The 14,187-nt window shown below is 39.3% G+C and overlaps 2 protein-coding genes across 2 annotated transcripts; both read left to right on the top strand.

Moving 5' to 3' along the window:
• Positions 1-1,275: 1,275 nt before the first annotated feature.
• On the top strand, positions 1,276-3,407 carry LOC145595943 (putative pentatricopeptide repeat-containing protein At3g15130). The gene has a single exon (XM_081652375.1). It carries the CDS (start codon positions 1,323-1,325, stop codon positions 3,405-3,407), a length of 2,085 nt encoding a protein of 694 aa, XP_081508501.1. The 5' UTR covers positions 1,276-1,322.
• A 5,262-nt stretch (positions 3,408-8,669) lies between these two features.
• LOC145594429 (uncharacterized) lies at positions 8,670-11,554 on the top strand. Its single transcript, XM_081650740.1, has 5 exons — positions 8,670-8,861; positions 9,085-9,254; positions 9,727-10,087; positions 10,532-11,031; positions 11,308-11,554. The coding sequence occupies exons 1-5, from the start codon at positions 8,670-8,672 to the stop codon at positions 11,552-11,554; spliced, it is 1,470 nt and encodes a 489-aa protein (XP_081506866.1).
• Positions 11,555-14,187: the final 2,633 nt, after the last annotated feature.

The following is a 14,187-nucleotide window of genomic DNA, read 5'->3' as shown; positions in this document are numbered from 1 at the left end:
TCACAAATGGGTTCATGTTGTATGCTCCAATGCTCCATAACAGAAATTCTTGAATAATCTGATTTTTTTTTTTTTTTTAATGTTATGAAGTTGATTTTGGTGTTGTCGATTGTTTTTTTTTTTTTTTTTTTTGACGGGGGTGTTGTCGATTGTTGGTGAAGCTAAATGAGCCATACCATCTAACCCAATTATCAACCATGCTATGAACATGAAAATACATGTATATAATTATAAAACACAAGGTAATTTATTAAATAAATAAATAAATAAATAAATAAGCGATAAATATCAATTACAGTACATATAATCACAAGAAGTGACTAAAGTAGCAAACTGGTGCAACGGCAACACAGTACACACAATTGTAACATGAATACATGATATCCAATTATGCTCTAGCTAGGCTTATAAGTCTAACATGTTACGATTGTGTATTCTGACTTGACTATGCTCATGGCCAGAGCATGGTTTTTCTGACTTATAAGCCTAATCAGAGCATAGTATTATACTCCCTCCGTCCCCAAATGATAGTCCCTTATGGCCTATTTTTAGTCTCAAATTGATAGTCCCATTTGCTTTTTTCAAGTACCATTAATATCAATTTTTTTTATCAAAATTTCCTCCAAGTGCAACAATATTTGTGCAAATTTAACTTTCCCATGTAAATTTTGTTTTTCAATGTACTTTTATTACTTTCTCTCTCTACTATTTTACATACCCAATGTAAATTTATATTTTCAATGTAATTTTACTACTTTTATTTAAGTTTCTTAATTCCCGTGATTTTTGCCCATAAGGGACTATCATTTGGGGACGGAGGGAGTATGTCATAGTACAAAGCCTAGTCAGAATACAATTGTAACACTAATATTTTAATGTTTACCATTGTGAAAAAATAAAACCTGATGAGTACCATTGAGAATTTCCCATAAAAAAAACTAACTAATTAAGGTGAAGCCAAACCTTCCTCTAATTCATCCCATCATTTTAAACAAAAAAGACCAAAAAGTAAGTATACTACATTTTTTTTTTTTTTTTTTTTTTTGAAACAAGTGTACTACACTTTTGATCAACTGGGAGTTGAATTCCCTTCAAAAAAAAAAACTGGGAGTTGAATTGTTTTAACTTTTAAGGGTTTTAAAAAAAAAAACTTGGTACAGCTTCAACAAAATTCTGCTAAGTCAAATCATTTGGTATTAAATTGTATTATCCTCTCTTTATTCACTGGGTTTGATGAATTTCACCAGTTTATCTAAAAATTGTAAATTATTTTGATACCAAATTGAATCAAAATTTCTAGTCACATGATACAATAATCTTCAATGAACCAATCTCTAAGCTTACTGAGGAGAGAACAGTTGAGAATTTCAAAGTTTTTGAGGGAATGTTCAAAGAATTTGTGCCTAGAACAAGGGAAGAAGGCACATACAGCTGTAGTAAAAATGGGTTTTTGGTCTGATATGATAATAAGCAATGATCTTGTAGACATGTACTGTAAATGCCGAAGTGTGGACAATGCATATAAGGTGTTTGATAAAATGCTTCAGAGAAATGTTGTTTCTTGGACAGCTCTTATATGTGGGAGTTTGCATCAGGGTGATGATGCTGAAGGTGCATTGTCCCTTTTATATGAGATGACTTTTTCTGATGTTAGACCAAATGAATACACTTTCTCTGCTTGTTTTAAGGCATGTGGTCGTTTGGGTATCCCTGAGAAAGGGATGCAAGTTCATGGGTTTTGCACGAAAGCCGGGTATCAATGGTTTCCTGTTGTGGGTAATTCTGTTGTTGATATGTATGCAAAGTGTGGAAGAATTAGTGATGCAGTTCAAGCTTTTGATGAAATGGGTGTGAAGAGTCTCATTGCCTGGAATACTATTATAGCAGGGTACAGTTCTCAGGGAGACGGCAAGAGTTCTGTCAAATTGTTTCAGAAGATGCAGAAAGAGGGCATGATTCCTGACGAGTTCACTTTTACGTCTGTCCTCAAAGCTTGTAGTGTTATTGGGGTGATTTTCGGTGGTACTCAAATCCATGCTGCCTTGATCACAAGAGGATTTCCTATTTTCGCCCAGACAGCTCTTGTAGGTGCACTTATTGACTTGTATGTAAGGTGTGGATGCTTAATTGAAGCCCGGAAGCTATTTGATCTCGTTGAAGATAGAAGTGTTGTATCCTGGGCTTCTCTGGTTTTGGGTTATGCACAGGAGGGCTGTTTTTCGGAGGCTATGGACATGTTTAGACAACTTAGGGAGAGCAACATACAGATAGATTCATATACTCTGTCGGGTTTAATTGGGGTCTTTGCTGATTTTGCTTTTGTGGAGCAAGGGAAGCAGCTTCATGCCTTTACCATAAAGGTCCCTTTTGTTTTAGAGCCAGAAGTTGGCAACTCAATTGCTGACTTGTATCACAAATGCGGTTTAATGGAAGAAGCAGAGAGATTTTTCAGTGAAATGCCTGTGAAAAATAGAGTTTCGTATACAGTTATGATCACTGGCTATGGGAAATATGGTCTAGGGAAAGAAGCAGTTATTCTTTTCAATAAAATGCTTTCAGAAAATGTTAGACCTGATAGGATAACTTACTTGGCTATCCTATCAGCTTGTAGCCATTCAGGGCTGGTGAAAGAATGTGAAGAATACTTTTCTATGCTGTGCAATGACCGTTGGATCAAAGCAGAGGTGGAGCACTATTCTTGCATGGTCGATCTCCTAGGTCGAGCTGGGCGGCTTACTGAAGCTAGAAACCTCATAAGCAGTATGCCAATGAAACCAAATATAGGTGTGTGGCAAACATTGTTGAGTGCTTGTAAAGTTCATGGGGACTTGGAACTCGGAAAAGAAATAGGAAAGATTATCTTGGAGTTGGATGGAGATAATCCAGTCAATTACGTTTTGATGTCAAACCTTTATGCTAATGCTGGCTACTGGAAGGAGTGTCAGAAGCTGAGAGAAACAGTGAGGAAGAAGGGGTTAAGGAAAGAGGCAGGCCAGAGCTGGGTTGAGATAGACAAAAAGGTCCATTTCTTCTATGGAGGAGATGATACACATCCACTCACTGATAAAATCCACAATTTGTTGAAAGAATTGGAGAGGAGATTGAAACAAGAGTTGGGTTATTCTCAAGAAATAAGATTTGCATTGCATGACATTGAAGAAGAGTCTAAGGTGGAGAATCTGAGAGTCCACAGTGAGAAGCTGGCAATTGGACTGGCACTATTGTGTGGTGGAAAGGAAGAAAACACAAAAGTGATAAGGGTTTTCAAAAACTTGAGGGTTTGTGGTGACTGCCATGAGTTCATCAAAGGTTTATCTAAGGTTTTAGAGAAAGTGTTTATTGTTAGGGATGCTAATCGATTTCACACATTCCAGGATGGGATATGTTCTTGTGGAGATTATTGGTAATTTAGACCGACTTATTTTATATTATCGCTGAAATGGAAGGACTTGTGGACTCTGGTAATGATTTCTGTATACTCCTGCTTGAAGTGGCTTTCATGACCAAATGCTGTATCAAATGCAAGAGCAAATAATTGATTCTGTAAAAATGGAGTTACATGGTATTCATAATTGATCTGTTAGTTAAAGAAGATTTTTACAGTTCACTTACAATATTCAACATCGTCCTGCCCAGACTGATGCTGTTCTGTATGCGTATAATCAGTGACAATGAAGGTTTACCTGCATTTCATCCTTATGTTTTGCGACATGAGCAGAACCTCAATATCATCACTGTAAGAATTTAGCTGATCTTTAGTACTCCGTAATTGAAAATTTAGCTGCTGGACGAAAAACAATACTTCATATGCTAAAAATTCTTTCTTATCAGCAGTTGAAATTCCGTGCTTGCTGCAAATATCACACAACCGTCCTAATATGTTTGAATGCTTTTCCTTTGATAATTGTGCGGTGAAGTCAATGGACACTCTGCGGAGGTAACTAATGAAATGGAGCAGAGAGGTGCTCTTGAGAGGAGGAAGGCCATAGAGGACGAGAAGGAATGTTCCAGAAAGCTGCTTATGCTATTCTAGATGTGCTGAATATTGGAGAGAACAAACAAGATGACCACTTGACCAGTAAGATCTTTTTAACAGACCTTTATCAGTTTATCATGTTAAAGTGTTAAACTATGGTTTATACAATCATCTTAAATTCATAAGTCACATAATCTACTATCGTTATGCAAACATGGTAAAAAAGACTAAAAAGTCTTGCAATGCAAATTAGAATTATTAATTTGTAATTTTCTTTTTACGATGAATGAGCTTGGATTACACGACCAACTCCTTCCCCAACACCCTTTCACTCACTACCTAGAACTCCTGGCCCAAAATAAATGCTTCTTCCAGTCCACCCCTCATATTTCCCCACTGCTTTCACCTACATCGAAATTTTTCCTCTGATAATCATAGCCTTTATTATATATATTGGGTTCTAAGAATCACCGAGATAAAATCAACTTCCATGCACTACACCGGTAGCCACCCACACACACACACAAATGCAATGGCTGTTTTCCTTTGCCTCTATTAGTTTTCAGTAAAACTTTTTTCCCTGCTGAGTTTGTCAATGTGGATTTAAGTTTTTCCAAAATTCAAACCCTGCAGAATCACTGCCTAGTGCCTACTGATAGTAGTACATTTTTGCATCTTTGCTTCGTGAAATCGTTATGCAGTTGATATTTATAAGTAATTATTCTTAGGACACTTTTGCAGCTATATGGTGTGTTTTTCAGCATTATACCTTATCGATGAGTGCTTGTTAAAATCTTGGATACAGCTCTTACCCAACATCTTCCATATGCAAGAGACCAGCCAGTCCTAAGGTGCGTTTCACATATGCAAGAAGGAAGCCCCAGCAAGGAGCTGATAAGAGAGAGTGAGCTGGAAGTTAGTTACAGGGAGGGGTAAATCAGTAATTGAGGAAATAAGTTTGTTAGTCCTTGTTTTGTGTGCTGAGTTTGTTATTGTTGCTTGTTTGTTATTTTTGGGTATTGAAGGGAAGAATGTGGAGAGGGAATGTATCTAGAAAATCATTGTGGAATTCATTCCTTGGGAGAGCATCCTTTCCTCTCAAAAGAAAGGAGTTGTATTGTAGTTTCTTTAACTTGCAATACAATTATCATTGGCTTGCTATTTTTCTCTCTGTATTGCTTGCTTACTATGTTTTTCTGACCCAATTCCTAGCAAATTGGTATAGATCGAAATGGCATGTCTCACCAATGCGCAACGCATGGACATGATGGAGCAGGAGCTTGTTGGGATCCCGGCGAGGGTAGCTCGGGAAATCGCTTTTGCTCTAGCTGCTGTCAAATCTGACATCAACACTATCCGTTCGGAGATCCGTTCCTCTGTTGTGACGGGGCCCGGCCATCGAGATCCAAACGGTGGTTCCTGGGGTAATCCCTTCTCCATGCAAAACATTGAATATGGAGGAGGTTTTCCAGGAGGACATACGAATTGGAAGTTGAGGAAACTCGACTTACCTCGGTTTGATGGGACAAACCCTGATGGATGGATCCTCCGCGCCGAGCGATTCTTCCATTTTTACCGGCTGTCTGAAGAAGATAAACTCGAGGTGGCGGTGGTGGCGCTTGATGGTGACGCGCTGCTTTGGTATTAGGGAAAGCATCGTCGCCACCCCTTGCTGACGTGGGACGCTCTGAAGCAGCTGATCCTTCGCCATTTTCGAACCACCGCCACGGGCTCTTTCCACGAGCAGTGGCTTGCACAGACGGGTTCAGTGGCGGATAACCGGCGTCGTTTTATCGAGCTCTTGGCTCCGATTGAAGGGATCCCTGAAGAAATTGCTAAAGGGCAATTTATAAATGGGTTAAGTGAGGAAATCCGGGTCAAGCTTCGTTTGTTGGATCCGATTACATTGGATCGGGCCATGGAGCTAGCTACGCGGGTCGAGGAGAAATTAAGGCTTAGCCCACGGCCCAAACCCTCTCCTAGCCATGGTTCGAAAATGCAGTTTCGGGCCGATCGCGACCGCAATAACGGTAACATATCGTGTAACAGAATTGATGCGGTTATCGCGGATGTGATCACTGAAATTTACTTTTATAATTTTATATGTTTATTAATATTATTACTCATATATTTTTAAAATTAAATTTTTATAGTATTATTTTTTTTCTAATAAATTTTTTATTATAATTAATCTAGTATTATTTTAAGGAAGGAATTCACTACGCGAGAGGGCAAGAGCTAAAGAAGAGGTCCCCGTCCTCTTTAACTCTAGGCCTCTAGGGAGCATATGTCCCCGCCTATTATTGGTACGTTCCTCTTAAATAAATTGTTTACTACTTCACTGAAAATATTGGGTATTGAACTATTGACCATTTGATCGTGACACATAAAGAGTAAAAACAATTTTGGTTAAGTTAGTAGAAAGCAAAATAAGTGGTATTAAAAATGACACATGTCCTATACTTATTTTCCTACTCTCCACCTTTTGGACAACTCACATGTGACATACCCACTCAAATAGCACCCATTTTATCTTCTTGCCCCTTTCTCTCTCATCCCCCTCTTTCCTTTTCAGTTTTCACTCTCTGGTTTTAATTAGGGCTGGCAAAAACTGACCCGACCCGAAAAAAGTGGGTTAGGGTTGAGTTTTTCGACCCGAAAACTTAAATGGGTCGACACGAACCCGAACCCTAAATTAAATGGGTTAGGTTAAGGTTGAAAATCTCAACCCGAAAACGACCCACTTAACCCGAAATAAATTTCAGGTCAAAATCAGGTCGGGTCAACCCGAACCCGAGCTGATAACCCGAACTAATTTAAGTAAGAAAAAGAAAAAAAACATAAAAAGCTTATTAAGCCCAGCCCAAATTCACAAAGAGGCTTCCATATACAAATTCAATACCCTAAATGAACTCATTTCCCCTCATTGATCTTCAGCCGTTTTTCCCCTTACTTCCCTCTCTTTAATTTTCTCTCTCCTCAAAAACTCATTGTTGAATTCGACAGAGGTAGTTCCGTTAAGCCCAACTTTACCATTGTCATTTCCTTCACGGCTTGAATCCTTCACTCCTCCACGAATTCCTCTCCTTCATCAAAGGTATCTTGCTTCTTAATTTATTTTCTGTTTTTTTTTCGTGTTTTTTATATGCTAGTTTTGTTTATTTTCTAATTCTTCTGTTGTTAATTTTATAATTACTTGCTTCCGTTTATTTTAGTTTTTTACATGCTAATTTTCGAGTGTTATTACTAATTTCTGATGTTAAATGTTGTCGATTATGTTATTATACGGTTGTTTTTGCTAATTTTTTATTGTTAATGCTAATTTTTATTGTTAAATGTTGTCTATGTCATGGTGATTCTTGCTAATATTTGTTGTTTACTTTTGTTTTTCATGAGCATGCATGTTTTAATTTAGATCTTACTAGTTAGATCTAGATAATATAGTCTGATTTAGAATTGCATGTTTTAATTATGTTAGTGTTGTTTTTTTTTTTTTTATATAGGTTTGGCAGCAAGAAGTAGCCCACCCATGTTCAATTGGAAATGTTGTGGGATCAATTTTGAAGCTTGAGGTGGTGAACAAGGATGACAGCCATGACAAATTGACAGTCCCAACATCGCCCGATCTTAATCCAAATGAAACTCTTATTGCATCTTCTAGTATTTTTTGAGAACTGTAATTTGTGTTATTAAAACTTTATCTTTGGTTTGTAATTAATGAATTACAATTTTTATTGGTTTATTATCGTTAAGTAGAATTGTTACTTTGTTAGACTAAGCTATTTAATTTTGGTTTGAATTAAAATGCTTAACCTCTGAACAACTTGTATTTGAAATGAAAAAAAAGTTATTCAGGTCAATTTTGGGTTAACCCAAACCTGAATATTTCAGGTTTGGGTCGGGTTAATTTCAGGTCAAAGAAACCTGATTTTAACCCAAATAAAAATCAGGTCAAATAAGGTCAATTTCGGGTTGACTCGAACCTGAAAATATCAGGTTCAGGTTGGGGTTTTCAACCCAAAAATTTAACTGGATCAAGTTTGGGTTGGGGGTAGCTGACCCGAAATTAGGTGACCCGAACATGAACCCGACCCAACCTGATCCATTTGCCAGCCCTAGTTTTAATGGAGTTGATTCAAGAAATTTTTCAGGTGATTCATAATTAAATCGTCATACCGGCCGATTCTGTCCGAAAATGCGGTGTAATTTTATAACCCGCATAAAATCGCCAAATCTTGGTTCGGTGAAATTGAAAATCGCTACAACTCGCCCGATACGTGATGGTGCGGCCGCATTTTTAAACCCTGCTCCTAGCCCACCCACTTAGTGCACACCTTACCCAACCCTCCATTCCAATCCAACCACCCAGATCCAAAATACCCCGAGCCTAAACACGAATCCAAACACCAAAAACACCACCACCACACACGGAAATACCGGCGAAATAAGGAAGTTATCTGACAAGGAGCTTCAACAAAAGAGGGAGCAAGGGTTATGTTTCAGGTGCAACGAGAAGTGGAACCTCAACCACCATTGTCGTCGCCGCGAGCTGAGCATCCTGCTCACGATGGACGATGAGGAGACAGATTAGGAGGAATCTGGTAAGTTTTCGGCAGCAGAAACCCAAATTCCAGACCCAAACCCCCCCGTAATCTAACCCGCAACTAATCCCATGGTCGCTCTATGTTTGGTAATGGGGATTACTAGCCCTAAAACGATGAGAATGGTTGGCACGATCAAGGACAAGGAGGTTGTGGTGATGGTGGACCCGGGCGCGACGTATAACTTTGTCTCCTCCGTTGCCGCACATTTCCTCCGACTTCCAGTGACTGAGGCAACAAGCTTCGGGCTCACTTGGGGACATGAGACACGGTGCAAGGGAGTGGTATGTGTCGGGGGGTTGTGCTGGAGGTACAAGGGGTCACCATAGTTGAGGACTTCCTAGAACCGCCCTTGGGAAACTCGGATTTAATTAGGCACCACCATGGCTAATTTGAAGACTCAGTCACTCAAGTTTCAGGTGGGTAGGGAAATGAGATGGTCACACTGATCCCCACCTGCCAGGACTTGTATTTCTCTGAAGGCTATGTTTAAATCTCTGCAAAAAGAAGGACAAGGGGTTCTTACTCGAGTGCAATCACATTGAACGTGTGGTGGAGGAACCACCATCTGTTCCCGCCATTTTTCAGCCATTAATTGAGGAGTTTCAGCAAGCATTTCACATGCACGATGGCTTACCCCCAAGGCGACAGATAAGCATGGTGCAAATCCCATCAGTGTTCGTCCATACCGCTATCCACAATCTTAGAAGGATGAGATTGAGAGGCTAGTTCGAGTTGGTATAATCCAATCCTCCACCAGTGCCTATTCTAGCCCTGTTCTAGTGGATGAGAAGAAAGATGGTAGTTGGCGTTTCTGTGTAGATTACAGAGCTCTAAATAAGGATACAGTGCCTGATAAATTTCCCATTCCCTTGATTGATGAATAACTGGATGAATTGTGTGGATCAACTATTTTCACAAAACTTGATTTAAAATCTGGATATCACCAGATTAGGGTCCGAAAAGAGGATGTGCATAAGACAACTTTTCGTACTCACGAAGGGCATTATGAATTTCTAGTGATGCCTTTCAGCCTCACAAATGCCCCTGCAACTTTTCAGTCACTAATGAATGAAGTGTGATTTCTTGCATTATGAATTTCTTGCGCAAGTTTGTCTTGGTTTTCTTCGACAATATCTTGGTGTACAGTCCATGTGAAGAGTCTCACCAAGGTCATCTCATACAAGTTTTGGAAACATTGGCTGCTCATAAGTTGTATGCAAATTTTAAGAAGTGTGAAGTAGGAAAAACTAGAGTGGCTTATTTGGGGCATGTGATTTCAGCAGAAGGAGTGGAAGTGGATGCTTCTAAGCTGCAGGCAATGGTGGATTGGCCTGTACCCACCACCATCAAAGAATTGAAAGGCTTCCTCGGTCTTACAAAGTACCATAGGAAGTTCATTCAAGGGTATGCTCTTATTGCCCAAACTCTGACTAACCAATTGCGCAAGGATTGTTTTGGGTGGTCTGATGAAGCCACCTCTACTTTTGAGGCACTCAAGGCAGCAATGGTCAAAGCCCCTATTCTAGCTTCTCCTAATTTCACCCTACCCTTCATTGTGGAAACCGATGCCTCGGGGCATGGGTAGGGAGCTGTCCTTTTACAATACAACCACCCGATTGCATTTTTCAGCAAGATCTTGGGTTTGAGAGCTTGTTCAAAGCCCATATATGAAAAGGAACTCATGGCTATTGTCTTTGCTATTAAGAAGTGGCGGCATTACTTGTAGGAGGGAAATTTGTGGTACGTACTGACCAACGTAGCCTTAAATACTTGTTGGAGCAAAAGGAGGTGGGCCAAGCTTACCAAAAATGGGTAAGCAAACTCTTGGTATTCTTTTGACATCCACTACAAGCCTGGGCCCACTAATAAAGTGGCAGACGCTCTATCTAGGCAGCATGGTGTTCAAGTCGAGTGTGCTTCTTTGGTATTTTCTTGTGGGGTTCAATGGCAGTTTATTCTCTTGTATATTAAGAAAGACAACACCATTCAACAGCTTATTTCTCAAATAAAAGCTGGTGAAACGGTTCCCAAAGGGTTCACTCTTGAAAATGGGGTGTTGAAGTACAAGAATAGAGTGGTCATTCCCAAGCATAGTGATCTCACCACCAAGTTGCTTAAGGAATACCATGACTCACCAGTTGGGGGCCTTGCTGGGGACTTCAAAACGTACCAAAGGCTTGCTAGTGAGTGGTATTGGGCAGGCATGCGCAAGGATTTGACAAAATATGTCCAAAATTGTCACATATGCCAACAGAACAAGGTGTCCACCTTATCTCCTTTTGGGTTTCTTCAACCTCTTCCTATCCCCAAAGAAGTGTGGGAAGATATCTCCATGGACTTTGTGGAGGGTCTTCCTAATTCTTTGGATTGGGACACTATTTTGGTGGTTGTAGATCGGTTGACCAAGTATGGTCACTTCATTCTCCTAAAGCACCCGTACACTGGCAGATGGTTGCTCAAGCTTTTGTAAAGGAAGTTGTGAAGTTGCATGGGGTGCCATCTTCTATAGTGTCTGATCGGGACAAACTTTTCCTTAGTATTTTCTGGAAGGAACTTTTCAAGTTGTAGGGCACTAATCTTCATAGAAGTACAGCTTACCACCAGCAAACTGATGGTCAGACCGAGGTTGTCAACAAGGGGGTAAATCCTATTTGCGTGGTTTTGTGAATGGGAAGCCTTCTAGCTGGGCAAGTTGGTTGCATTGAGCAGAATATTGGTATAACACAGCTTTTCACACCGCAACCCATTGCACTCCCTTCAAGGCTCTTGTAGAGACCCTCCCCAATTGGTCAGATTCTCTCAGGGAGATACTGATATTTCTTATTTGGAGGATCAGCTTCAAGAAAGGGATGCAATTTTGGATGATTTGAAGTATCACTTGGTGCAAACTCAGGTTTATATGAGGCAATATGAAAACAAGTCTCGAATGGAGGAGGAATTTGAAGTTGGGGACTTGGTCTATCTCAAGTTATAGCCATACAGATGTTATTGTCAAAAGGCAATCTGAGAAGTTATCTCCTCAATTTTATGGCCCTTATCAAGTGTTGAAGCGTGTGGGGAAGGTGGCATATAGACTGCAGCTCCCTGCTTCTGCCAAAATCCACCCTGTTTTCCACATTTCACATCTTAAGAAAACCATGGGACCAGGACAATTGTCTACCTCTCTGCGTGCCAGCTCTCTGATGACTTAGTGTTGGAAGTGGAGCCAGAATATGTGCTTGGAGTGAGGAGTTCTCAGGCTACACTGAAGTTCTGATTAGGTGGAAAGGGTTACAAGACTTTGAGGCTACCTAGGTAAAACATGATGTAATTGCTGCTCGTTTTCCTCACTTCCACCTTGAGGACAAGGTGCTTTTTTAGGTGGGAGGTATTGCAAGAGACCAGCCAGTCCTAAGGTGCGTTTCACATATGCAAGAAGGAAGCCCAAGCAAGGAGCTAATAAGAGAGAGTGAGCAGGAATTTTGAGTTGGAAGTTAGTTACAGGGAGGGGTAAACCAATAATTGGGGAATGAATAAGTTTGTTAGCCCTTGTTTTGTGTGCTGAGTTTGTTATTGTTGCTTGTTTGTTATTTTTGGGTATTTAAGGGAAGAATGTGGAGAGGGAATGTATCTAGAAAATCATTGTGAAATTCATTCCTTGGGAGAGCATCGTTTCCTCTCAAAAGAAAGGAGTTGTATTGTAGTTTCTCTGACTTGCAATACAATCTATCATTGGCTTGCTATTTTTCTCTCAGTATTGCTTGCTTGCTCTGTTTTTCTGACCCAATTCCTGGCACCATATAGTTGATTGCACTCGATGCAAACATCATCCATCGTTGAGTAAAATTGGTTGTCTTAATTAAGTCTCTTGAGCTTTGGGGGCTTCTTGCATTGGAGTGGAAAGAGAATAATAATATTAAGATTGTGGTTTCATCTGAAATAGCATATTTTCCGTCCTTTGATAGTTGAAACCACTGAACACGTACTGGAATCGCCACTGCACTCTAGTTATCTATGAATCAATTGGAATAATTTTCAATGATATTTCATTGTTTTATTACAATTACATTATTCATCAGTAGTTTGGTTATTGGGTTTGAGAGTGTGGAGAACGGTTCAAGAAGGCTAAGGGGGTGCATAGCTTAGGAGATTAAGCTATGGGCTATTGCTTGGTGCTAAGCAATGGTGGATGATAAATGGCTGACTTCAAATGGGCATATCTCAAGATTTAGAAGTGATATTGAGATGATTCAAATTGGACGTGATAGCTTGTCTCAAGAGCTTTCCAACGACTGGTCATAAGCTCGATTTGGTTAAGAATCGAGGGAGTTATGTCTATTTCAAGAAGAGCTGTCTGCGCAGTGCGGGAGTTCGACCGAACTCATGAAAGGTTCGGTCAAACCTAGTGGCTTCTGAGTAATTGAGGCAGAATGTGTAGCCTTTTGATTTCTAGAGCAGGTTCGGTCGATCCAAGGAAGAAATTCGACCGAACCACCTCATGTTCGACTGAACTCTGGGAAGGTTCAGTCAAACCATATCATCGAGCCCCTGTTCAGCGACGCGATTTCAATTCTTTTATTTCGCTCGGGATGTAATCTTAGTTGTTGATCTTATTGCACTATATAAACTCTTGTATTGTCATTGTAGAGTGTAATAGGATGAAGGGAAAAATGTAGAGAGATAGTGACTCATGTAAAACTCAAACACTTAGGGTTTGAGAGGGTTTGAGTGTTTGAGAGGGTGAGTTTGGGGTGGGAGCTTTAACAGTGATTGAAGCTTGTAATCTACATCATTCTTCATCAAATTGTTACTCCATAGTGGATTGGTAGGTTTTTAGTCCGGTTCTCGGGTTTCCCACGATAAATTCTCCTTGTCTCGTTTAATATTTGTTATTCCGTCTTTGTTGTTGTTAATTGTCGTTAATCGCAAACTAGCTAGCACGTTCGTAATTCCTTTCATTGGTTTCCTAAAAAAAACACATTTTGTATTCCATAATTCATAATTTACAAAAATGTCTTGCCGATTAGATTTTTGTTGATTTATTTATAAATTTTCTAATTAATAAATAAATTTTGTTTATCAAGGTGATACATGGTAGTTTTTTATATATATATTTATAACTTACTTGCATCTTTTTATATCAAAATCAAATTATTTATTTTTAAACTGCTATGTCCTAATCTACTACTCCCTCCGTCCCCAAAACTTCGACCCTTTTAGCCTAATTTTAGTCTCAAAATGATGGACTTATTTGCATTAAAATACCACTAATTTACAACAATATTTGTGCAAAATTAGCTTCCCCAAATAAAATTTTGTTTTTTTAATACTTTATCTCTCTACTTTTTTAAAAACCCCATGTAAATTTATCTTTTCAATATGTTTTTATATCTTTGTATTTAAGTTTCTTAATAACTGCGAAATCAACCCAAAAGGGTCGAAGTTTTGGAGACGGAGGGAGTATTAAATGGAGGGAATAATTGTGACAAAAAAAAACGAATTATTACCACACTTACCACACATGTCGGCAAACATTATGTTTTACACGCTTACTGGGTATTTCGAAAAAGTTGGATTTAGTGGGTCATGTGAGGTGTACATGCTAGTTAACGCCGGAAATGTAAGTAA

This window comes from Chenopodium album, chromosome 19, assembly GCF_948465745.1.
Source record: "Chenopodium album chromosome 19, dcCheAlbu1.1, whole genome shotgun sequence".
Classification (NCBI taxonomy): Eukaryota; Viridiplantae; Streptophyta; class Magnoliopsida; order Caryophyllales; family Amaranthaceae; genus Chenopodium; species Chenopodium album.
The sequence above is the reverse complement of the archived record's forward strand: the minus strand, read 5'-3'. Positions and strand labels throughout refer to the sequence as shown.

Excerpts from the sequence above, each read along its gene's own strand:
- LOC145595943 (XM_081652375.1), top strand. The coding sequence starts at position 1,323 with ATGAACCAATCTCTAAGCTTACTGAGGAGAGAACAGTTGAGAATTTCA.
- LOC145594429 (XM_081650740.1), top strand. The coding sequence starts at position 8,670 with ATGGGGATTACTAGCCCTAAAACGATGAGAATGGTTGGCACGATCAAG. Across the intron at positions 8,862-9,084 it reads AGACACGGTGCAAGGGAGTG|AAGGACAAGGGGTTCTTACT; the intron begins GTATGTGTCGGG and ends CTCTGCAAAAAG. Across the intron at positions 11,032-11,307 it reads CACCCGTACACTGGCAGATG|CTTTTCACACCGCAACCCAT; the intron begins GTTGCTCAAGCT and ends GGTATAACACAG.